General features: G+C 39.7%; 1 protein-coding gene across 6 annotated transcripts in view; it reads left to right on the top strand.

The window, feature by feature from the left end:
* The window catches only part of LOC106090623 (uncharacterized), a 29756-nt gene extending 17472 nt beyond the window's left edge, over positions 1 to 12284 (top strand). For all 6 annotated transcript variants that reach the window (XM_013256889.2, XM_013256892.2, XM_013256888.2 and 3 more), the window contains exons 3-6: positions 5664 to 5775; positions 5872 to 9734; positions 9804 to 9899; positions 9965 to 12284. In XM_013256889.2, the coding sequence (XP_013112343.2) occupies positions 5664 to 5775; positions 5872 to 9734; positions 9804 to 9899; positions 9965 to 10287 (4394 nt within the window). In that variant the 3' untranslated portion in view covers positions 10288 to 12284. The remainder of the gene's footprint in view (positions 1 to 5663; positions 5776 to 5871; positions 9735 to 9803; positions 9900 to 9964) is intronic.
* Positions 12285 to 27197: the final 14913 nt, after the last annotated feature.

Genomic DNA, 27197 nt, shown 5'->3' with positions numbered 1-27197 from the left:
AGTAGGAGTCAATAATTGAGAGGGGTAATGGGGCACTGTGTTAGGGCAGTTATATATATGTATGTCCTGCCTTGCAAGGGGGTTCTTATTGGATCACAAGATGCCGCATTTAATTTACTCCGGGTAAAATTCAGGATTTTACCCGTCGTATTTCCTTTCCAGTTTTCTATACTAAAGTCCAAACTCAGAAAGAGAGGCTTTCTTAAAAGGATTTTGAAGGATTATTTGAAATCATTGTTGCTGTGGATTTAAATTTTTGCAACTTTTTTTGGCTTTTTTATTCTTTGGAATCGCAGTTTCAAGAATGGATTTGTGATCTGAGATATTTCTCGGTATACATTCGAGATGGATATTTTCCGCCTTGACCAAATCCAGACCTGCAAATTTGCTCATAAACATTCCAAGTGGGAACAGTGGGGTTGGAAAACTGCAAATTTTGCCCATGAACATTCCATTAAGGAACAGGGGCACACTTATCACATATCAATGAGTGCAGTCCGATTCAATTTGAAACTCAATGATAAGTGGCCTCCTTTTTAAAGCCGAGTCCGAACGGCGTGCCGCAGTGCAGTGCGACACCTCTTTGGAGAGAAGTTTTACATGGCATAGTACCTCACAAATGTTGCCACAATTAGGAGGGGAAAATCACCGCTGACAAATTTTTCTGATGGTCTTGCCAGGATTCGAACCCAGGCGTTCAGGGTCATAGGCTGACTTGCTAACCTCTGCGCTACGATGGCCTCCAGCGGGAATACTTCTCTCATATCCAGTGCTGCTCCAGGCCAAATCTCCCTAGAGTCCCCCACCTGCTGCTCCTATACACTTTCAGTTTCTTGTAAAATTCCTTAGGTAGCATTCCTTGTTCCTTGTTGAGGTATTCGTAGCAGTCGGAGGAACTTTTATCTACACCGGAACCAGAAACCCCTTAAGCGATCAAAGGAGGAATGGAAGATTCTGTTAAGAATTCAACAAGCCCTGTGTGAGTGGGTCATTCGTTTGGATTAGGATTTAAGTTAATGAAAAAGTAGGAAAGTCAGAACGTATTTCGGCAGCAACAACTGGGGAATCGTTTATTGAGAAATAAGGATGTGTGGTGCAACTGCACTCTCATATGCTCCTGAATATGTAAGGAAACTTTTCATGATTAAATGGATCTTATGAATATGAACTCATGACGGACAAAGACTATGTGGGTAGTGCCAGGTGAAAAAATGTGAAGCCTGACCATAACATTTAAGAAGATCGTCCATACCGCAAGTGTTCTAATTTCTGAGGATGAGTGAGCTCTCAACTCACTCAACTATGCGGCAAGTTGCTACCTTAGGTTAGGTAAGGCAGGAGGGTACGCGATACGTAGTAGCTAAAACAGCAGTCGCGGACAATCAGAGGTATCCAGCAGAGATTCTCATTGAGAGGTAGGGCGGCACCGGCTCTTGTACAAATACTGAGTGCCTATGATGCTCGATATGACAAGGCGAGTTATAGGCGCCTTTAAATAACCAATGGCCACCCAGTTCTTGCGGCGATCGGTCCTTTGGAGCGGAGCGAGCTTGCTCACCTAGCTTGACGAAGATCGCCACCTCCACATGAGAATGTGGCTACAACAATAACTGCAACTGATACAAAAGTGCTTTAAACCGTTTCCAACTCCTCCCTGTCCTCGCGCACTCTGCAAAAGTCTTCTTCTCCCTGAGCCCAGAGCGACCTCAAAGACTCTTATCAGCGGTCCGAAGACATGCTTCCTCAGTTTCAGCATAAGCTAGGTCCTGTTCCGCGAAGTACTCGGCCTCGGAAAGATTTGTCCTGGCACAGAAAATAAATGTTCATCACTTATTAAGTCTCTTCTCCTTGCAATTGGGGGGAGTCCGCCTCTCCCAGAGCATTTTCCACAACCTGAAGTTACAGTAACTAGTCAGGACTCCTATCCTTAAGTATCCCAACTCCTATCATAAGTCTCATCCATCATCGGCTTAAAATAAGCAACATTCTGTTCCGCGGAATACTCGATCACAGGGATCACCCTGTGCACAAATACGTACAGTAACAGACTACGCTTCATTCGCGCGGTCATCGTTTTAAGGCGTGCACCCGCCAAGAATCTAGCACATGGGAAGGCTCACCGTGGCATCGCTCATCAGCGATCCAGTCTTGGCTAGTTGATGGCCCCGGCCTCATTAGAGCTCAGAGATTTTTGCATCTACTAACCAGTCTCGAAATCACATGGCTCGTTGCCAGAGCCTTCGGCGTCTGATCGAATCGCCGCACATCCAACGTTATCACACCCAGGTCCCCGAAGACCTTTTATTTTCTGGTTCCAAGGAATTTACTGAATACTGTCCCTGTCTAATTAAACCCAACCAAGAGAAGAGAGGGTCTTTGCCTGCAGGGTGGCAAAGCACCCAGAGCACCACCCCACGCTTCATTCACGCGGTCATAGAAAACGACCTCCCTACCAACAAGCTCGCATAGGGAAGGATTCACTTGTTCTCTGGTACTATCTGTGCTGATTAGCGCGGCATTACTACCACCATTACCGCCACCTCTTGACGGCCTGGGCTACAGCAGGACCTGTCACCTCCTCCTATGGTTCGAAGAAGCACTTTGCATCTTTTAAAGGGTCTTCAGAATCTTTAGCGCCCCCGACTGTCCCCAGATATCGTGACAGTCTGGTCGGGCTGCCGCTATCGCATTGACATAGTCTCTAGCGGCTTCAGGACTGCGAGGAACTTCCCATGAAAGATACTGCAGCCGTCCAAAAGTTTATATGATTCCCTGATTTCAAAGAATTTAATGAAGACTACTGCCCAGGTGCGCCCATTCAATTTAGACCCATCCATGTACACAGTAGGTCCTGGAATGGTTGGGATTTTAAATAACTTTAAATTACCAATGGCCACCAAATTCCCTCGGCGATCGGTCCTTTCAAAGGAGCTTGTCGAGGATCGTCACTTTCACATGCAGCCTACTAGCTGCGAAAGCCGATTGTTGGCATAGGAAATGTTCCAATGTCTCATCATCTTCCCCACATGCCCTACACTATCTGCTCCTATAGGCCTATTTCACCGGTAGTGATACCGAAAGCTACACTGATCTCTTTCTAACTTCCTCTCAGCAATAACCTCATCTTCTCAAGTTTCGGAACCCCCCATTGGGTATTCGTCGTCCTATTGAGAGTTTCGCCGCCGCACAGTGCTAAGTGGGCGTTCCTTGCCTCTGCCATGAACACGGACTGTGTCACCCCCGAATGGTTTCACATTCAACAAGTTTACTAATGGCAGTGGATTCCACCGTAGCGCAGAAGTTAGCATGTCCGCGTAAGACGCTGAACGCCCTAGTTCGAATCCTCGCAAGAACATCAGAAAAACAATTTCAGAGTAGTTATTCTCCTGATGGCGCACTATGGTCCCAATGAAGGGTTTTGGAGGCAACAAATCCCAGGAAGCAGCTGGGACTCCACAATTTTGAACCAGCGACTGTCAGGGCAACAAAATGACGCTGTCGGAGTCTATTTGATCTGTGCCACGCCTACTTTCAACGGTGGGCGTTGAATTGACCTCTCCCAAGTTGATTTGGCTAAAATTTTGCATACTGGACTATGACCCATATGTATCCACGTCAAATATGGTTCAAATCGATACGGAACCCGATATATCCACCTTATAAACTGATCTCCCGATTATAGTTCTTGAGCCCCTAGAAGACGCAATTCTTACCCAGTTGGTTTGGGTGAAATTTCGCACGAAAATTCTGTCCAAGTATGGCCTGAATCGATCCATAACTTCATATAGCTTCCATAAAAACCCCGAAAAATTAAACCGCACACAATGGTTATATCCAGCAAGGAGGGAACTTCAAATGCCGACATCTTCAAGAAAATCAGGTTTGACGCAGCCCTGCAGGGACTCGGTAACGAGGTCACAAAGTAAGGAGGACCCAAAAGATTGTTCTTCTTTTGCAGCTAATAAACCCAATTCGCAACCGAGAAGTGCAACCTGTTCGGTCAAGTCGAAATTAAGACCCACAGTCAGGATGTTGTCATAGAACGCAGAGACATGGGTGATATTACAACTGAAAAGGAGATATGCACTACCCATACCTCATACTTAGTCTCTGTGTCTATGAGCCGGGTATCTACAGTCTCCAGTGCTCTTGTAGGAGCGGTCCTCATTGTCCCTCCTATGCCAAGACATGTTCTCTGTACCCTTTTGCTGTAGTAATGCCTTTTTGCTACACTTTGTCACCATAATCGTCCACCAAACTACTGAAGACTATGTTGGTATTGGTCCAATCACGCTTCGGTAGATATAGTCTGTGAGCCTTGTCAGTACGCTGCTGGATGTGACACTTTCAGTTCAATTTCGTCGAAATTAAAACCCATAATCAGTAGGTTGCCATAGAGTGCAGGGACATGGATGACATTACAACCAAAAAGGACTGCACTACCTATACTTCATACATAGTCTGTGTGTCTATGGGCCGGGTATCGACAGTCTCCAGTGCTCTTGTAGGAGCGGTCCTCATTGTCCCTCCTATGCCAAGACATGTTCTCTGTACCTGTAGTAATGCCCTTATGCTACACTTTGTCACCATAATCGTCCACCAAACTACTGAAGACTATGTTGGTAATGGTCCAATCACGCTTCGGATGTGACACTTTCAGTTCAATTTCGTCGAAATTAAAACCCATAAACAGTACGTTGTCATAGAGTGCAGTGACATGGATGACATTGCAACCATACATAGTCTGTGTGTCTATGGGCCGGGTATCGACAGTCTCAGTGCTCTAGAAAATGCGCTCCTCATCGCCCCACCTCTGCCAAGACATGTTCTCTGTACTTTAGTAATGTCCATATGTTGCATTTTGTCTCCACCGCCGTCCACCAAACTACTGAGGTCTAAGTTGGAATTGGTCCAATCGTGCCCAGTCTATGAGCCTTCACAGTATGCTGCTGGATGTGCCACTTCCAGTTCAATTTCCTATCTAAAATCAGTTCTTTGACCTTGTCGGATATCGAAATCGTGGTCTGTTAACGCTCCACGATTATGTAGCCCAATCTACCGCTATGCTGTCGTTGGCTAGAACTGTCCGTCATGATGAGTCACTGTCTAATTTGAAATGTTGTTGGTTGGAAGTCACGATTTCTTCAAAAGATCCGGAGACGTTGAGAAAATTAAAACTATAGGAAGTCTGCAATGACTGCTTCTGGTTGTTTCAACTGTAGGAGCTACCTCCACCCCCAATAACTGTGGTACGCCCGTCACAATGGACTAATATGTCCAAGTGAATAACTGTCACTATAACCTAAACTTCTGTTAGGCTTAAAAACATATGGGCCATTGGCGTCGCATTGCTTACCTGTTAGGGTTTGAGTTTAGACACTAACCTTGCCTAGCATTTCATTAACAGTAATAGCAGCTCTCTTAGGCCCCCAGGTAATTATAGAGTCTGCTTAATAGCTATTACTTCCTGTGAATTGCCATGCCAGGGTCCTTTGATTTCTATGTGCATATAATATCTCCATCCCCAATTCATTCGATTGCTCTATGATAAATAGCCTTTGCAGGACCTTTTACCACTTCTCTGGCATAAAATATTCACCCGACTTTTGGGCACACGTGTTTAACATTTTAATTAGTATTTTGTTCCCCTCTCATTTCCACAGATATTCAAGAATATGCCAAAACTATTGGCATTGATCCGGTCAAGGAGCCTCACTTATTGCACTTGGCCAAGGAGGGTCTAATGCGCCCATTGCCTGCTAACTGGCAGTTATGGTAAGCTCATATAAAATGGGTCCTTATGAAAAATATATGTAATTAACTCATGAGTGTGTGTGTGTGTGTGTTTTGTTTTTTTGTTGGTATTTACAGTTCAGCGGATGAAATAGGAGATCCTTATTACTATAACATTAAAGCGAATAACACGCAACGTGAACATCCTTTAAATGAGTACTATCGTCAATTGGTGAGGCAGGAGAGGCAAAGACACAATGAGTTTCCCCTGAAAATTGGCATGAATAATACAACAAAAATGGAAGATAAACCTACACCAGGCTCCACACCTCCCAGCAGGGCGGACATATTTGGTAGAAATGCACAGTCACGAAATAGTGTTAAGGCCAAGGCATCACTATGGGATCAGGCATTCGATGAGGTCTACAACAAGGTAATACAACAAGAGAAACCCAAGCAGGAGCCAGTGAAGAAATCCGCAGCAGCAACAGCCCTTAATGCTGAAGAGGCTGTGGAGGCCATGGAGACTACAATGGCATCGCCTGCAAAGAAAGCTGCGGCCAAGACCTCTGAAAAAGATTTCGATATACAAAGTCCTCCCTCGGGCGAGGGCAATGAGAAGGTCCAAAATAGCTCGGAAACCTCTTCGTCATCTTCGGGTCAGTCGGTTCATGCCGCAACAACAGGAGCCATACCTAAACTATATGGCAGCTCAGGTCCCAGCTCTACCACAGCCAGTGGTTTCAGTGGCAATGTGAATCGTTTTCTGGAGACTAGATCTAAAAATTTTCCCAAAACTTTGGGTAAAATACCCACAGGCTTTAATGTCAAAGCAGGCAATGAAAAATATCCCTTTCAAGATAAAGGTGACAAGGAAACGGATATTCTGCATCAGCAGGAGGAGGTTAATGATAAGAAAGGTTTCACCCTCTCCGGTACAGGGGCCATGTTTCTAAAGTCTCGCCGCCATTTTGGCATATCCTCCTCTGAACCTCCGGTCAATTATAAAGTGGTGGTGGAGGGAGAGGTGGGCACTCCTCCCGGCTACAAGAGTATTTTGCGTGAGACTGGCCTGGAAGAGGTCAAGCGTCGTTGGCAAAGGGAGTTTGCCAAGAGCGATCAACGCGCCATATCCGACACAGATGCTGATGATAGAAAGAATGTGCGCTTCAATCTGGATGAAGCCAGAATTCCCAGTTCCAGCGAAGAGGAATTGAATGCAGAAATGTCTTCCGAGTCTGAAGATGTCAATGATGTGGATGATCCCTGGGGTGATGAGGAATTGGATGAATTCGAAGATCTAGAGCATGATGATGATGTGGAGGAGGTTAATGCCTGCGTGGGCATAGGCACTTTGCCCATGGAGGCCGGTTTGAGCTATCAACGCAGTCTCAATCCCTTCCTGATCAATGATGAGAGACATTTGAAGGAGATAAAAGTCACCCCGGTGAGCAAAAGTCAAACCATACAAATGCTTAAGGCGCAAAGTTTTTCCATACACATGAAGGCCAAAGAAGCCGAAGCCAATGTGGCCAGTGAATCCAAGGAATTGGATAATCCCATAGCTGTTCAGTATCTGGCCAAGTTCAAGGAAATAGGAGCGGTGAAACCCATGTATGAGGACACCGATTCTGACTCCAAAGGCAGTTCTGGGCATAGCATTGTTGTGAACAAGCAAGAACCTGCCGCCATGGCCCACAGTCCCTCCAACAATCCCTTTGAGATGGACGACCTGGCGGTTGAGGTTGAGCCTGCAAAACCTGCACAGGTGGTGGTGCAGGCTAGTGAGAAACCCTCAACGGTAAGATCCTTTAAGGTGGCCTCCAAACTGGTGGGCTTTCTGAGGAAAGACCCGGAAAAGAATGAAGCCAGCAAAGACAAGGACTCAGATGACAATTCCTTTGAAATGGACAAAGACAGGCCTATGTGGATAAGCGAGGATGGCTATGAGTCCGAATGTCCTGGCAACAATCCTTTCGATTTGGATGAACTGGGTCGCCGTCATAGCCGTGATGTAGAGCTGCTGGAAAAGAAATTGCGCATGTCCAAAAATGAAAGACCCACAACACGTTCCTTTAGGGTGGCCTCCAAGCTGGTCAACTTGTTGAAGAAGGACAATGAAAAAGCTTCCTCCTCCTCGGATTCCAGCAAATCCGCAGAATCACAAGAAAAATCCATGGAGGAGTTAAGGGAATCCTTGGAGAAACAAAGGCAGACTTGGATCAAAGAGGAACGCGAGAAGATGGAGGAGCAGCTGCAACAAGAAATCAGCCAAATTAAAAAGGACCATGAACAGAAACTGCGCAACATACGCCATGAATATGATCTACGCTTGACTTCATTTCGCCACCAAACTGAGGAAGCCCTGGAATTGGAAATGGCAGAATACCGCAGACAAATAGAGGAGGAATACGAGGGGAAGCGCAACACTGTGGTCGATGAGCACAAAACCCAAATGGCCACGGTGCAAAAGAATCACGCGGAGATATTGGAGGAGCTGGAACGCGATCTGAAGAGCGAGGAGGAAATGATTAAGAAGGAGCATGCCACAAAACTGCAGCAGATGAAGGATAAACTCAATGATGAGCTGGAAGCCGAACGCCAACGCATGAAGGAGTCCGGTGAGGAGAGGCTCTATGAGAAGGTGCGTTGTGAGAAACGCCTGCTGGAGGATAAATATCGCTGTCTAAAAGAGAAGTATGCCCGTCTAAAGACGGAGGTCAAACTTTCGGTGGAGAGGCGCAATCGCCGCAGAGAAGCCCAGGCCTTGCAGCAAAAGAATTTGCATACTACCACCACAGGCTCAGAGACAGAACGTTCGACTTCACATAGGCCTCCAATTACAACGGTGAGTAGTGAAAATCGTTCGGCTAGCACTACACCGGGGAGTGGACAAAGCTCCAAGCCTCCAGTGCCCAATAAGACTCATCTGGTGAATGCCAGCAAGGACACCACACCATCTACAGAGCGCAGCTCCGAAAGAGTGGTGTCCTCAAGTTCGCGGAGACCCGGGGCCTCGCCCAAGTATGCCCGCCATCTAAGGGTGCAAGATGACACCACCTCGGTCAGCCAATCCGATACCACTATATCCAATAATTATCCCAAAGGCAGATATCTGCTGACGCCTAGTACAGCTCTCAGCGATAATGGCAATTCTGATTCGGAGGCCTTTGCCAGCAATGTGGAGAACAATAACAACTCTCGTCGCGGCAGTGGTGCAGGACCGCAACAGCCTCAACAGCGCAAAAAGCAATTCACAAGACTCAAATCGGCCTCAACATCTCGCCTCAATACGGACAACATTAAAAATGAACGTCCCTGTACCCCAGTGGAGAATCTGCGCCATCAACTGCAAAAGCTAGAAGACCTAGAAGATCAATTACCCGACAATGCCTTGGAGGCCACCTATCATTTGCGCTATCCCTTCTCGGACATATCGAATGCGGACTATGCCGCAGGCTCCAGTTCCGAATTGGAGTTCTTCAAACATCGCATACACCTGGAGAGGGATTCGGTACGCCGAGCTAAGGAGTCATTGCGTTCGCAAAGAACTACCTTTAGAGCTAGACAGCGAGAAATCAAGCAAAGGCACAATAACATGGCCACACGTCACAGTCTCGAACAGCTGATACAGGAAGAGAAAGATCTCACCGAAATGGAGGTGACACTGCATCGGACACGTGCCTTGTTGGGCGAGAAGGTCATACGGCTGCGCCATTTGGAGCAGAGTGTCATGCGCATATGTGACAAAGCTGGCAACAAGGCATCGCTCGACCTATTGAGTGTGGAGCCAAAAGAAGATGCAACTTTGAGTGATTTGTCGTCTCAGTCTAGCTCCGGTTTTAGTAGTACCGATTTGGCCAGCGGCGATACTCAGAATCTAAATAAGCGCAGAGAGTTTCACAATTTGGAGTCCAATGAGTGCATAAAGAATTTGGAAATATTGAATGCGGAAATAAGAGAGATATTGGATTTGTTGGGCAGAGGAGGTCAGCAGACAGGTGAGAATAACAAAATGAAAAAAAAAATATATGAGGAGAACTAAATTCCAAAAACCTTTTTTGCTAAAGGTTTTAACATACCCATGATACCGCCAGCAGAATTGAATTGGTCTCATATGATGGGTTCCCCAGGAGCGGGAACCACTCCCATAAGTCCAACACCAGGTATTTATTTATGAATTTAAGAACAAGACTAAGGCCTAGGTATTAAAATTTTTTTACATTTTCAGATCGCCGTGAGGGTTATCGAAAACTAAGCTCTGGCAATACCTCCACCATAGATCGCATGCAAAATTCCATGATGGCTGCCAAGACCATAGCCTCTCAAAATCCCAAAGCCATCAACTATACCAACAGCCTGGTGGAGAGAACACGTGATATACGTAATTGGCTGAAACAGGCCAAAAATGAACATGAGCTGGCCAGTCCCAAAAACTTGGGGTTAACAAGTCCTCAGGCTGCCAGTGGTCAATTGACACCCAATAATGCTTCGGGCAGTGAGGGTGGTGTTAGTCCCGTGGGAGCAGTGGGACCATCACCTGGCAACTCTTAAAGCAAATGAAAGAGAGAGCAAGAGAGAGAAGATATGAGAAAACTATCAACTGACAATTAAGTTTCCTTGTAAGCTCCAAGGAAACTCCAACAAAAATCACTGATGATGATTAGGTTGTGCTCTAAGTGTAGTAGTAATCGTTAGAATTGAGGAACTGTCGTATATTATGGTGCCAAAGAATTGAGTATTAAAACTTTATGAGTGATTGCTAGAACTTTTTTCAATAGCAAACAATAATGACGTTGAAAAAAAAACAGCAGAAAGAACTAACGATTGACCGATAGATAGATAGATAGACAGACAGACAGACAGATAGGCTGATAGTAGTTACATACAATACTTGGAAACATTATTTCAAACGATATTGTCAAAATTTAGTTGTAAAATGAAACAAGACACTCTGACATAGGCCAGGAGCTCGATGACTCCTTGTGCTTGGCTAATAGTAATAGCAGTAGTATAGAAAAATATACATTAAATGATAAAAAAACATAGTTAAAGAATGAAGAAATCATAAAGAATATCGTTTAGATCGTCTAAGGGTCTTTTAGGTGAAGAGAGTATTTAAGGATGCCCTCAAACTATTTTGACTAGCCTTTGGATGATTAAATTTAGTGAGGCTGCATATAAAGTTGTTATAATTTGTTTGGAGATGTAAACGCGAACCGTTTTAAGATGGCCATATATTGTTTACCCCTATCATACAGGTTGAAATGGTTCACCCTCTTTAGAGAAGTACTGGCATACGCCCGGTTGCTTCGCTACACCCGATGCTGCACAGTCAGAAGTCAAGGTGTAACTGTATCCCAATTTTAAAAGCTCTGGCTCAATCCGGAAAGGAAGTACAATTTTAAATGTTTTTATGCCCACTACCATAGGTTGAGGGTATACTAGTCATTCCCTTTGTAAATGCAAATTTTGCCCATGAATATTCCACTAAGGAACAGGGGCAACGCAGGACCGTACTGTGGTCAGGCAGTCTAAAACAGATCTCAGTCCCTGGGTTCTCAATGTAGACTCAAAAACGGCTGAACTGATTTCCTTGAAATTTTCACAGATTGTGTAGGTTGGTCTAGAAGGGAACATAGGCTTTAAAATTTTTTGATATCGGGAAGCGGCGGACCCTCCCCCTTACCCCAAAACACTACCCAAAATTAAAAGTGAACCGATCGGGACAATATGGGACTCAAATGAAAAGTATTCAGGAGCACACTACGAATTTCGTATAAAAATTGGGTCCCAGTAGCCGGGGGGACGCAAAACCCACCAAAATAAGTTTATATGACGACCATGACAATATGGGACTCAAATGAAAGGTATTCGGGAGTCAGGAAGGAGGAAAAGGCTTTATAATTTGTTGATATCGGAAGGGGCCGAACGTTCCCCGGTGACCCCTAAAACACCACCCAAAATCAAAAGTGGACCAATAAGGACAATATAGATATCAAATGCAAGGTAGTGGAGAGTAGAATATTAATATGGTATTTAAAATTGATTCCAAGTACCCAGGAAGTCGCCCTAACCCCAAAACTTCTAAAAGCAGCCAAATGCAACGTCCATATCAATATGGGGCTCAAATGAAAGGTATTGGGGAGTAGATTACGAATCTGGCATATAAAATCCGATCGAAGTGTAGGGGGTCACCCAATCCCCAAAAATGGCTTATGACCCATCATGACTCGGTTTACTTGTTTGTTTTGTAGAATCAAAAACGGCTCAAGCAATTTTCTTAAAATTTTCACAGATTGTGTAGGTTTTTGTGGAAGGAAACATAGGTTATATAATTTTTAGATATTGGGTGGTGAACGACCCTCCCACTTACCCCAAAAACGCCACCCAAAACCAAAAGTGGACTGATAAGCACAACATGGGAAGAAAACGAGTATCGTATTAAATTTTGGGTTCAAGTACCCAGCGGGGGCCACCCCAACCCCAAAACTCCTCGACGTTCATGTCAATATGGGACTCAAATAAAAAGTATTCGGCATTAGATTGCAAATATGGCATAAAAAAATAAGTCCAAGCAATGGGAGGTCGACCCACCCCCAAATACATTAGATTACAAATATGGCATAAACAAATAAGTCCAAGCAATGGGAGGTCGACCCACCCCCAAATACCCTCAAATGGGCATATCAGCCGACCATGGCTATATGGGACTCAAATGGTATTTGGTAATACCAATAAGAATAAGACATTTACATTTGCGTTCAAGTCTAGATGGCGCTTTTCCTCTTAAAAATACCTCAAATAGGCTAATTGACCCATTATGACAATATGGGACCTAATGAAAGGTATTTGAGAGTAGAAAACGAATTTGATATCCAATTTTGGAGCCAAGTGTATGCACCCCCTAAACTGAACTTTATTTCAATATGGGGCTCAAATCAACGGTATTAGGGAGTAAAGAACGAATTTGATATCTATTTTCAGGGCAAAGTGCAGGTGGGCGCCCGACCCCCAAAACACCATCCAAACGGTTCATACTTACCGACCATGGCAATATGAGGCTCAAATTAAAGTGATTTGGAAGTGGAGCACGAATTTGATATTCACATTTGAGTCGAAATGTCTGAGGTTTCATCCCTCCTCGAAAGAGCACTCATTATTCTGATTTTCAAAAACACCAGATCTCGGAGATTGACAATGTGATTCGTTCGAGATTTTTTTTGACACTCTCACAGTTACCAAAACCAAAACATGGTTTCTATTGTTGGGGTCGGGTACCTCGAGGGCCACCCAAAACCAACTAAATGGATATATATATATATACCAATTACGACAATATAGAGCTCAAACAACAGGTACTTGAGAGAAAAAAAAACGAATTTGATATCCCATTGAAGAGCCAACCCACCCCAAAATACCTCCCTATTATATAAAAGCTATTTAGGATAGAAATTGATCGATTTTCCGGATATTGATACTCAGACAAAGACCCTGGGCTCCATCCCACCATCAAACAGAACTTTAATCAAATATATAATTGCCAGTTTGTTCGATAACCTTTTGCCATCTTCCTGGCAAATTTAGTATTCCACGCTCATAGAACTTCTGGCTTTTCTCTGTAAAAAGCGATTTTATAGCCTCATCATTGCCGAAAGTTTTACCATTTAAGGAGTTTTGCAAAGATCGAAATAAATAGTAGTCTGATGGTGCAAGGTCAGGGCTATATGGTGGACGCATCAAAAGATCTCAGCCAAACTCACTCAGTTTTTGGCGAGTGACCAAAGATGTGTGCGGTCTAGTGTTGTCCTGGTGGAATATGACACCTTTACGATTGACCAATTCTGGTCGCTTCTCCTTGATGGCTGTATTCAATTTGTCCAATTGTTGACAGTAAACATCCGAATTAATCGTTTGGTCCCTTGGAAGCAGCTCAAAATATACAACACCCTTCCAATCCCACCAAACAGACAGCGTAATCTTCTTTTGGTAGATATCAGCCTTTGAAGTGGTTTGAGCTGGTTCACCATGCTTGGACCATGATCGTTTTCGACTAACGTTGTTGTAAACAATCCATTTTTCATCTCCAGTTATGATTCGTTTTAAAAACGGATCGAATTCATTGCGTTTAAGCTGCATATCACAAGCGTTGATTCGGTTTGTTAAATGATTTTCTTTCAATACATGTGGTACCCAAATATCAAGCTTTTTCACCAGTCCAAGACTTTTTATGTGATAATGAACGGTTGATTTTGGTATATTTAGCTTCTCTCCTATCTCACGCTCAGTTACATGACGATCCAATTCGATTAATGCTTAAAATTTGCTTAAAATTTGTCAACGCCGACTATATGAAAAATCCGCAATTACTTTTTGGGCAACCCAATATTTGACATTTATCCACAAATCATATATTTAATTTAAGGGCCAAGTGTTTGGGTGACTACCCCACCCCCGAAATACCCCATCCTAAAAAGATATTAGAGAGTTAAAGAAGGCGCAGCGGAGCGGGCCCAGTTCGACTAGTGTATCTATGAAACAATGTAAAAATATCTTTATCTATATTTATCGATATCTTTATCGGTTTTAACTTTATGATCATTTCCATTTGAATTTTTGTATTCACAAAATTGCAGAATTTCTGCTCATTTGGGTTTTATTCAAATAATACAACACTTATTTAAAATTTTTCTTTGAACTTTAGCATTTTATTATAAAACACGTCCTGACCTTTCCTGGCCTTTCCAAAATATATATAAAATAGAGAAACATATATGAAATTTCAAACGAATTGAGAGAAGCTATTTGTTAGATGATATGAAAAACCACGTAAGCTTTAACCACGTAAAATTTCATGAAGATATCTTTACCCGTTCTTGAATGGCGGACATATTTCCACTTATTTTTTTCCACTCCACTGTGCTTGGGTTCATTCAAAAGCAGTGGAAGCAATACTCCGCCCTGTAGTGATTGATCCAGAGCTTTCCGAAAGTGTTAAAGCAACAATTAGGGCCATAGATCACAGTCATAGCCTTGAAGCCGATCAGCTGCTACAATTTAGTGGGACCGAAATTACACATGAAAAACGAAATTTTTTCTTATTTAAAATCCAATTTGGTCAATAGATAAATTAACGCCTTTAAAGACTTTTAGCGTTTTGAAAAAGAAAAGGTTTGCACACATCACAACTACAAACAGTAAACAAAAGAAGATTTATCACTGAATTATTAGTGGTTGTGCTAGTTTCTATAACAATTCCTGTGAGTCTTTAAAATGCATATTGAATTATGGTCATGGGGGTCGTATGAGTGATAATAATTTTAGATAATGTGTGCCGGAACTTGATAAAATCTCCCTTCTTAAAACCTTTAGTATTTGTCTCTTCATACTTAAATGGTGCAAGATGTCCAATCAAGCTGCTACCAAAGTAAAATAAAGATACGATTTAGGGTGAATTGTATAATTTTTGAAATGTCTTGATTTCTTCATCTTTCGCAGTAACATCTTTATGGCATTTTAATTAATATTAAGCTAGCCCTTGAATTACATGCTTAGCGATAGTTTTTATGAGTTTTGGCTCCCCCTTAGGCGATCTATATACTAAATAATTACAACTCTTAAACATTATTAAGCTATGGAGATATAATTTTACAAATTTGCACTTGAATAATTTCAAAAGCAAATAAAAAATTATATTTTTTCTTATTTAAGATATAATTTGGTCAATATGATAAATCAACGCCACTAAATACTTTTTGCGTTTTGAAAAAGAAAAGGTTTGCACACATCACAACTACAAACAGTAAACAAAAGAAGATGTATCACTGAGTTATTAGTGGTTGTGTTGGTTTCCATACCAATTCATTTGAGTTTTTAAAATGCATATTGAATTATGGTCATGGGGGTCGTATGAGTGATAATAATTTTAGATAAGAAGTCCTGTAACTTGTTTAAACGAATTGATATGGAAAGCCTGTTAACTAAACCATTAAACCACTGATCATGGCTTTTTAAATGTATAACAATGGGTCATGTGTGCAGAGTAATTCTTTATAAACAGGCATATATTGGAAAAACCACAAAGATTTTTTAAGCTCCATACAATTTTAAATCCTGTTTTTAGGTTTAGTTTTTTTGGGTTAACCACTAACCAACCTAAAATAAATAAAAGGCAAAGGCCAGAAAATGCGTTTACCAATATACATAGTTGTAAAACAAATTCTTTTAGTCTCCCTTATGAAATTAACTACAAGCTATGTAAAAACTAGTTTTAGTGTATTATGATTTTTAAATGCCTACATACTTTGAAAGAAAAAGAAAAACTCCGAAAAAATAATACAAAGTGCTTAATTATAAGTTTAAATATAATTTAAGTAAGTTATATATGAATTCACAATATATTTGTATGTGTTTTTTGGAAATTTAAATACAAAACTTGCCTTCTCACAAATATTTTAAGGATCATCCAATTGTTATGTTGAAAAATACCTTCTCGCAAATGAAACACAAAAAACCAAACTTAAAGCCCTCCATTTGTATAATTTGTATAAGGATAAATATTATGAATTTATATGTTTTCCCAAGAAGTTTCGATTATGTGTGGTTTCTAGTACCCCCACAAAAAAAACCCCATGAACTTAACTAAACAAAAAAAGAATACTGGTATCACTTTGTTAGACTGATTGTTACTTTATGTATGTACTTTTTCCTTTTTTTAAAACACAAAACAAATAAATAATAATAAAATAAAATGGGGGTTTGTCCAACCCCAGGAACAACATTTTAAATTTCCTTCTTCCTCCCCATACGAGAACAAATGACACAAACAAAACCCATAATAGTTTTAGGTAAAAAAAAAGTTTTTGAAAATTCTTAGCGTTTAAGAGAATCGATTTAAACAAAACTTGAATGCGGACCTGCAATTTGACACATAACTCGTCTTATAGTTAAACTATGTTCGATTAATGATTGTCTACAATGAGATGCGATACGATGGAATCTAGGAATTATATGACAGGAATTAGATATTATATGACTACATGTCTACCTATTTACTTTTATCTCATCATTATCTATCTACAGAAAGCAAAAACAAATACAATAACCAGATATGCAATGTACTGGTTGGTATACAACCATAATACAAACATACAAACATTGGGTTGAGTACGCTGTCTGCTCACCCACTCTAGATACAAATCAAAATATACTTCTAGTCAAGTCATTGTTAGAATTAAATTCGAAATGCAATTGAAATTCGTTCAGAATATGAAAATAAAAAAAAAACATTGTTCAAAATTCTAAATAAGTTGGTGTTTTCCTTGGGGGGTTAAAAGGTAAAAATAAATTTTAATGAAATATTCCCTAAGGACAAACTTTCAAAAAAACAAGTAAAAGTTGGGTTGGGTACCCAAAGTTCGGCCGGGCCGAATTTTGGGTACCCATATCACCATTTTGACAGGTTCGGATAAAACATGGCACTGATGAGGTTTTTGGGCCAAATTTCAACCAAATAAGGTGAAAAATTAGGCTTCTAAGGGCTGAAGAAGTTAAATCCGGGGATTGTTTTATATGAGGGCTATATTTCTTTATAGACAGATTCGGATCATGCTTGGTATGGATGTTGAAAGTTACAAGTCCAAAATTTTTTCCAAATTTCAGCCAAATCGGATGAAAATTAAGGCTTTTAAGGTCTCAAGAAGTCAAACACGGGGATCGGTTTATATGGGGACTATATCTGTTTAAAGACCGATTCGGATCATACATGGCATGTTTGTTGGACGTCATAACTCAAGTCCAAATTTTTTTCCAAATTTCAGCCAAAAACGAATGAAAATTGAGGATTGTAAGGGCTCAAGAAGTCAAATTCGGGGATCGTTTTATATGTGCGGCTATATCTGTTTATAGACCTATTCGAATTATTCTTGGCATGGATGTAAGAAATCATAACTCAAGCCTTTGTTCCAAATTTTAGCCAATTCGGAAAAAATTGAGGCTTCTAGCGGCTCAAGAAGTCTAATCGTGGATCGGTTTATATGGAGACTATACCTGTTTATAGACAGACTCGGATCATACTTGGCATGGATGTTGGACGTCATAACTCAAGTCTTTTTTTTTGTTTTAAATTTCAGCCAAATCGGTTAAAAATGGAGGCTTCTAAGGGTTCAAGAAGTCAAATCCGGGGATCGGTTTATATGGGGGGCTATATCTGTTTGTAGACCGATTCAGACTATACTCGGTATGAATGTTGAAAGTCATAATGGAAGTTTTTGTTCCCAATTTTAGCCAAAAAGGATGAAAACTCGGGATTCTAAGGGGTCAAGAAGTCAAATCCGGGGATCGGTTTATATAGGGCTACATCTGTTTAAAGACCGATTCAAATCATACATGGCATGTGGATGTTGGACGTCATAACTCAAGTCTTTGTTCCAAATTTCAGCCAAAACGAATGAAAACTGAGGATTCTAAGGGTTCAAGAAGTCAAATCCGGGGATCGGTTTATATGGGGGATATATCCAAATCTGAACCGATATGATCCATTTACAATCCCCAATGACGAACATCAATAAGAAGTATTTATGCAAAATTTCAAGCGGCTAGCTTTGACGCTTATGACGCTGAACGCTTGGGTTCGAATCCTGGCGAGACCATCAGAAAAAATTTTCAGCGGTGGTTTTCCCCTCCTAATGCTGGCAACATTTGTGAGGTACTATGCCATGTAAAACTTCTCTCCAAAGAGGTATCGCACGCCGTTCGGACTCGACTATAAAAAGGAGGCCCTTTATCAATGACATTAAAACTTAAATCAGACTGCACTCATTGATATGTGAGAAGGACAGGGGCAACCCTGTTCCTTAGTGGAATGTTCATGGGCAAAATTTGCAATTTGCATTTAGCTTTACGCATTCGACCGCTATCGTGATTTCGACAGACGTTTACATACGGGTGGACGGACATACGGACCGGCGGACGACTAAGGATGTTGAGACGATCCATAATTTATATACTTTATAGGGTCTTAGATCAATATCTCGATGTATTACAAACGAAATGATTAGTATGCCCCTATCCTGTGGTGGTGGGTATAAAAATTCTCAAAAAACCAAAGCTTTTTCTATAGAGAAAACAAGTAAAAGCGTGCTAAGTTCGGCCGGGCCGAATCTTAGGAACCCATCTCAATGGATTCTGCTACAAATTTATACAAAATAAATTTAGTTAAAGGGCATAATTCAATTCTACATACCAAACTTCTGTCAAACTAGGAAAAATAAAAGCTTCTAAGAACCGAACAAGGATAATAGAGAGATCGGTTTATGTGGGTGCTATATCAGGTTTTAGACTGATTTGGACCGTACTTGGCACAGCTGTTGGAAGTGATAAGAAAACACTTCATTCTCAATTTTAGCCAAATCGGAAAAAAATTGCGGCTTGTAAGAGCTCAAGAAGTCAAATCGGGAGATCGGTTTATATGGCAGCTATTTCAGGTTATAGACCGATTTGGACCGTACATGGCACAGTTGTTGAAACTCATAACAGAACACTACATGATCAATTTCAGCCATATCGGACAAAAATTGCGGCTTCCAGGGGCTTAATGAGTCAAATCGGGAGATCGGTTTATATGGGAGCTATATCCGGTTATAGACCGATTTGAACTGTACTTGGCACACTTGTTTGAAGTCATAACAGAACACTACATGCAAAATTTCAGACAAATCGGACAAAAATTGCGGCTTCCAGGGGCTCAAGAATTCAAATCAGAAGGTCGGTTCATATGGGAGCTATATCAGGTTGTAGACTGATTTGGACCGTACTTGGCACAGCTGTTGGAAGTGATCAGAAAACACTTCATTCTCAATTTTAGCCAAATCGGAAAAAAATTGCGGCTTCCAAGAGCTTAAGAAGCCAAATCGGTAGATCGGTTTATATGGGAGCCATATCAGGTTATAGACCGATTCGGACCGTACTTGATACAGTTGTTGGAAGTCATAACAGAACATTACGTGCAAAATTTCAGCCAAATCGGACAAAAATTGCGGCTTCCAGGGGCTCAAGAATTCAAATCAGAAGGTCGGTTTATATGGGAGCTATATCAGGTTGATAACCGATTTGGACCGTACCTAACACTGTTGTTGGAAGTTTTAAAAAAATTTTAGCGAAATCGGAAGAATATTGCGGCTTCCAGGGGCTCAAGAAGTCAAATGGCAGATCGATTTATATGGGAGCTTTATCCAAATCTGAATCGATATGACCCATTTGTAATCCCCAACGACCTACATCAATATAAAGTATTTCTACAAAATTTCAAGCGGCTAGCTTTAAGCGTTCGACCGCTATCGTGATTTCGACAGATAGACGGACGGACGTGGCTGGATCGAATTAGGATGTCGAAACGATCCAGAATATATATAATTTATGGGGACGCAGATCATAATTTCGAGGTGGTACAAACGGAATGACTATGTTATTCCATCCTATGGTGATGGGTATAATTAACCTAAATTTTCTCTGAATACTAAAATGTCCATTAAAAAAATTTTTTCTAAAGACAAATTTTCTTCAAAATTTCCATGAAATTTTCGCTAAGCACAAGATTTTCATGAAATTTTCTCTAAAGACAGTTTTTTAATGACAATTTCTCTAAAGACAACATTTTCATAAAATTTTTTCTAGAGACCAAATTTCCATGAAATTTTCTCTAAAGACAAATTTTTCATGAAAATTTCAATGAAAGACAAAATTTACATAAAAATTTCAAATTCCATAAAATTTTTTCTAGAGACCAAATTTCCATGAAATTTTCTCTAAAGACAAATTTTTCATGAAAATTTCAATGAAAGACAAAATTTACATAAAAATTTCAATAAAAGACAAAATTTCCATGAAATTTTCTCTAAAGAAAAAATTTACATGAAATTCTCCCTAAAGATAAAATTTCCATGAAATTTTGGCTAAGGACAAAATTTTGATCAAATTTTCTCTAAAGACAAATTTCCATCAAATTTTCGCTGAAGACAAAATTTCCATTAAATTTTCTTTAAAGTCGCATTTTTATAAAATTTTCTATAACGACAAAATTTTCTCTACAGACAAATTTCCAAGAATTCATCGCTCAAGACAAAATTTTCATAGCATTTCCTCTAAATACAAAAATCTCTTAAAATTTCTTTAAAGACAGCAAATCCATGAAATTTTCTTTAAATACAGCATATCCATGAAATTTTCTTTAAATACAGCATATCCATGAAATTTTCTCTAAAGACAAGATATCCATGAAATATTCTCTTAAAATAAAATTTCCAAAATGTCTATGAAATTTTCCCTAAAGGCAAATTTCTATGAATCTTTCCATAACGGCAAAATTTCCTCTAAAGATAAAATTTTCATAAAATTCTCCTAAAATGCAAAATTTCCATTAAAAATTTTCCGAAGTCTAAATTTGCAAAAATTTTCTATATAGACAATTTTCCATGAAATTTATGAATTTTCTTTAAAGCTAACATTTCTATGAACTGTTTCTCTTTATAGGCAAGATGATTTTAATGGCAAACAAGTGCGGTCTGTTGCCTGCCATGTGAAACGTCTAAAAGCCTTATCTTGTTGTTTAACATTCTGCTTCCTCCACACCTACTCAAACAAACCATATTTTAATTATAGAAATCTACTTTGCGCAAAAGTCACTTCAATCTGCCGTCATCTCAGCAACAACAACGAGCTTTCATAATATTTTCATCAAACGACATTTCGATTCATTGAACTTTGGATTGCATCTAAAAAATTAGCTTTCAATTGCCAATTATTCGTTATGGTCGTATAATCCGCTTTCAAATACAAATGGCTTTTCTATGCATGAACACACATCGAAGTGGTAACCTCCAACTTCAGCTGCCTTCCCTAAAAAACGTGGTGGTGGTTGTGAAAGGAAAATGAGTCTCGGTAGAAGTTTCTCTGTTAATAAAGAAATACAAGAGAAAAATAAGTGATAATAATTTATTCATAGCTTCTGTCACCTACCTACCGAGCTATCATCAGTAAAGAAAATAAATTCACCTACAGCAGTAACAACAACAACACCAAAAACAACACTCACATAAAGTAAAAGAAAACAAAGAAAAGTTATTGCATTGCGAAAAAGTTGTTTATAAACAATTTTCAATTTTACTTTTGTATGGTTGGTTGGATGCTTCAACTCAAAGTGGTTGACAAATGTCGAGGCTACACGCAACGCCCAGCTGCCGCCACACTCTAAGCATCCAATATCCAGCCAAGCAGCCTACAAATGTCACAAGTCAAGTCATCAAAAGATTTGCCTCTAACCAAACAACTACAAAAAAAGGACACTAAAGCGAGGAATTAAGGAGAAGCAGAAACGAGTACACATTGCTATGCCTTTGCATGGGAATGTGTTTAACCTATGCAAATTGAAAAGAAGCATCCAATAACACCCAAATCCAATTTCAATTCATCTATTCTTGGGAAAAATGACAAAAATAAAAGACACGGGGAAAAATAGAAAAAAAATCCACAATTTTGAGAATGTTTCATAAAAATTTTGTTTGTGCGAAAAAATTCATGTAAATTTAGTTTTAAGATAAAATTTTATGGAAAGTTTGTCTTTGGAGAAATTTTCAAGAAAATTTTGTCTTGAAAAAAGTATTATTGAAAATTAGTTTTTAGAAAATATTTCATGGAAACTTTGTCTTAAGAGAAAATTCATAGATTTATTATTCATAGATTTATTGTCTTTAGAGAAATTTTCATAAAAATTTTTCCTTTGAAGCAAATATGTTGAAATATTTCGTCAGAAAAGAATTTATAGAAAAGTTGTCTTTAGAGAAATTTTCATCAAAATTCTGTTTTTAGAGAAAATTTCATGAAAATTTTGTCTTCAGAGAAAATTTTGTGAAATTTTGTCTTTAGAGAAAATTTCATGGAAATTTTGGCTTTAGAGAAAATTTCATGGAAATTTAAGCTTTAGAGAAATTTTAATGGAAATTTTGTGGGGAAAATTTCATGGAAATTTTGTCTTTAGGGAAAATTTCACTGAAATTTTGTCTTTAGGGAAAATTTCATGGAAATTTTGTATTTAAAAAATTTCGTAGAAAATTTATCTTTTAAAAAAATTTCATGGAAATTTTGTTTTTGGAGAAAATTTCATGGAAATTTCGTTTTTAGAAAAAAATTAATAGAGATTTTATCTAAGAGGAAATTTCATGGAAATTTTGTGTTTAGAGAAATTTTTATGGAAATTTTGTCCTTAGAGAAATTTTCATGGAAATTTTGTCTTTACAGAAATTTTCATGGAAATTTTGTCTTTAGAGAAAATTTTACGGAAACTTTCATGGAAATTTTGTCTTTAGGGAAAATTAAATGGAAATTTTGTGTTTAGAGAAATTTTCATGCAAATTTTGTCTTTTGAGAATTTTTTATGGAAATTTTGTGGTTAGAGAAAATTTCATAGAAATTTTGTATCTAGAGAAGATTTCATGAAAAATTTGTCTTTAGAGAGGATTTCATGGAGCAAATTTCATGGAAAATTCGTTTTTAGAAAAAATTTATTAGAGATTTTGTCAATAGAGGAAATTTCTTGGAAAGTTTGTCTTTAGAGAAATTTTCATGGAAATTTTGTCTTTAGAGAAAATTTTATGAAAATTTTGTCTTTAGGGAAACTTTCATGGAAATTTTGTCTTTAGGGAAAATTATTGGGTTGGCCAAAAAGTAATTGCGGATTTTTCATATAGTCGGCGTTGACAAATTTTTTCACAGCTTGTGAGTCTGTAATTGCATTCTTTCTTCTGTCAGTTATCAGCTGTAACTTTTAGCTTGCTTTAGAAAAAAAGTGTAAAAAAAGTATATTTGATTAAAGTTCATTCTAAGTTTTATTAAAAATGCATTTACTTTCTTTTAAAAAATCCGCAGTTACTTCTTGGGCAACCCAATAAATGGAAATTTTGTGTTTAGAGAAATTTTCATGCAAATTTTGTCTTTTGAGAATTTTTTATGGAAATTTTGTGGTTAGAGCTATGAAAAATGCTATGAAAAAGGACCATACAACAGGTTCAGATAATATGTTGTTTTGGCATAGATGAAGCGATGAGGACCACGCCCACTAGGGCACTGAAGTCTAATCTAGATATCCGACCCATTGACATACAGATTAAATTTGAGGCAGCCAATGCTATAAGACTTAAGGCGAAGGCGAATGGATTGAGGAGCAGCACATAGCATCGCGCTATAATAGGTAACCTGGAAGAATTAGAAGAGGTTTCCGATCGGATACCTTAGACGAAACTTGAGAATGAGTGCGATGCACTGCTGCCAGCGGCACAGCCTTGGACTGACAGAACCCTAGCATAGTCATCTGGAAGATCATGTTACACGAATGGATCAAAGCTAGAGGACAGAGTGGGTCTGAGGGTCTACATTGAGCAGCCAGGGACTGAGATCTGTTTTAGACTGCCTGACCATAATACCGCCCTGCAGACGGAGATCCGGGCGACCACGGAATGCGTGAGGTGGTGTGGTGCTAACGAGGACGTCGAGTGCAAACATCTTTAGGGCCAATAAAATGGCCATTAGGGCAATAACCACCAGGACGCTAAGGTCACGAACAGAAGGAGATTAACGTCTTCTCTAAAGATGGCATAATCCTTATCGTTTGGGTGTCGGACCATAATGGAGTAAGGGGGAATGAAATTGCGAACGATTTGGCAGTGAAGGCCCGAAGACTGCCGTCAATAATCTTGGTTAACCAGAAGCCTTTCGGGTCGACGCACTCTGAGTAAATGCCGTGGCGAACAGTCGGTAGGACGGCGAATATCCGGATCGTGAGAGGACGAGGCTATTACTGAGAGGAAGTAAGAAAGAGGTCAGTATAGCTTTTGCTATAATAACGAAACACATAGCACTACGAGCTCATTTATGTGAAATTGGTGGGGCAAGTGATAGGATGTATAGGGCATGCGGGGAAGATGAGCATTTCCTATGTCATTGCCCAGTTTTCGCGGCAAAATGACACCTGTACTTAGGTGGGGACACAATACCACACATGAACCAACTTAGGGGAGTGGTATGGAAAACAATTAAGGATTTTGTAAGTAGCACAGAATTCTTAACTTAAAATTTTCTTTTTCGAGTTTGCAAATTGCAAATTTTGCCCATGAACATTCCACTTAGGAACAGGGGCAAACTTCTCACATATCAATGAGTGCAGTCCGATTCATGTTAAAATACAATGATAAAGGGCCTCCTTATTACAGCCGGGTTCGAACGGCATGCCGCAGTGCGTCACCTGTTTGGGTAGAAGTTTTACATGGCATAGTACCTCACAAATATTGCCAGCATTAGGAGGGGAAAACCACCGATGAATATTTTTTCTGATGGTCTTGCCAGGATTCGAACCCAGGCGTTCAGCGTTATAGGCGGACATACAAGCCTCTGCGCTACGGTGGCCTCGAGGTTACTTTTTAGTTTTTAGAGCTCACAACAAGCCGATTACTGGCTTAGGTGTATATCCATAGTGGCATGGGGCGGATTAATATCCGCATCCTCTTTTCATGAAAACTTTTTCTTAATTGAAAAATTTATGAAAAGTTGTCTTTGGACAAGATTTCAAAGAAATTTTGTCTTTTGAGAAAATTTCGAAGTAATTTTGTCTTAACAGAAAATTTCATGGAAATTTTGTCTTAAGAGGAAATTTCATGGAGATTTTGTCTTAAGAGGAAATTTCAAGAAAATTTTTTCTTAAGAGGAAATTTCATGGAAATTTTGTCTTAAGCGGAAATTTCATGGAAATTTTTTCTTAAGAGAAAATCTCATGGAAATTTTGCCTTCGCAGAAAATTTCTGGATGACTTTTTCTTTTGAGTCGTGAAGTCATTTCTCCAAGTGCCTTAATTCATGCATAAATATTTATAATACATTTTCAGCTTCTTTCATACTCTCTGGAGAAAGATATGTGATGGGTGTGCGTTGATTTGTTTGCACACCTACAGCAGGTGCTATACCATGAAGTCATTGTTGTCGGCAACTTGAATCTATGATGGTAGCCCATTCAAGCATACGACAATTCATTTTCTATCATATGCCAGCGTTCATTGCTTCAAGGAATTGCTAGTACAATGATTGTTGAGTTGAGGCTGCAGGAGGTTCTGTCATGAAATGGTAGCAAAAGATAACAATTCGCCTCATTCAGGCGAATACAAAGAAATAAAACACACTTGAAATTGCAAATGAATTTATTGCGAAGCATAACAAAGAAAAGCACTACATAAGTGAGCACTCACACACAACACACGAACTCAGTATATCGACTACTCGTACATGGCAAACAACACGTGTGAATGTAAAGTAAAGTTGTTACAGATACATGCGTGTGTGTGTGTGGTATGGTATGTTATGGTGAAATGTATCTTCACTACATACCATGCTATTGTTAGCGAGCACTCGCATGTGTCTCACAGAGTTCCCTTTTTGAAACAGGAAAAGGAAACATCGTTTGCAGAGCATAAAAGACACTTTTGTATTACAAGGTTATTTACTCTGCTGGTGCCAAATGCCAACAAATTCTAAATTAACTTACTATACGTCTATAAACAATGAATAAATAACCAGACGAATATGAGAGATGTGTACGTTTGTTTGTAACACTCGTGGCATACTTGCCAACTTTTGGTAGTTCTTAAATATAAAATTCTTTGGAAACGGCAAATGTTCATTGAATTTACTTATAGATATTTATTAAGTCGTCAAAAGTAAGCCCAGGTGTTGAGGGAAAGTGAGGAAAAAACAATTGGTGTATGCTGGGAGCGAATAAGGCCGCAAATTGCGGTCCTAGTGTGAAAGCTATGAAGACAGAACTGGTCCTGGTGACATGTTGATTCCAGTGTTTAGGTTAGACAAGAAGTAACCTTGGGTTTGCCTTTTAAATCAGCCAAATGTCTTAATGTTATTTTAAAAAATTAATTGAGATTAAGAATGTGAATAGGGAATACTGGGGGAAGAGGCCCTCTGCCGCTCCTTATTCACATCAAGAGCTCACGTCTAGTAAGTGGGTTATACAACCTTGAGTCATTTCTTCGCAGGTTAGGATTGGAAAATGCTTTACATATGTGACGAGTATGTCTCTAGCCTAGTGATCAAAGGTACCGTCTAAAAACCAACCTGTGTCCCCCCAGGGGGTTTAGTTTTGGCCTCGAAACCGCTTTCGCATAACTTTACCTTTTTTGGTCCAACAGTCGGAAAATTAAGCTTCCACAAGATAATGGGTTAGGGGTAATAGACTTCGCCGAGGCAACAACATGGTAGTTAGCAGCAACAGATTGTAGCATAAACAAGTGAAAGCTTGCTAAGTTCGGCCGAGCCGAATCTAATATACCCTCCACCATGGATCTGATTTGTCAAGTTCATTGGCCGATATCTCTTTAAAGACAAACAAAGGATAATGAATAAGGATTGCTATGCTAT

Source organism: Stomoxys calcitrans, chromosome 4 (assembly GCF_963082655.1).
Source record: "Stomoxys calcitrans chromosome 4, idStoCalc2.1, whole genome shotgun sequence".
NCBI lineage: Eukaryota > Metazoa > Arthropoda > Insecta > Diptera > Muscidae > Stomoxys > Stomoxys calcitrans.
Note: the sequence above shows the minus strand (reverse complement) of the source record. Positions and strands in the feature narration are given on the sequence as shown.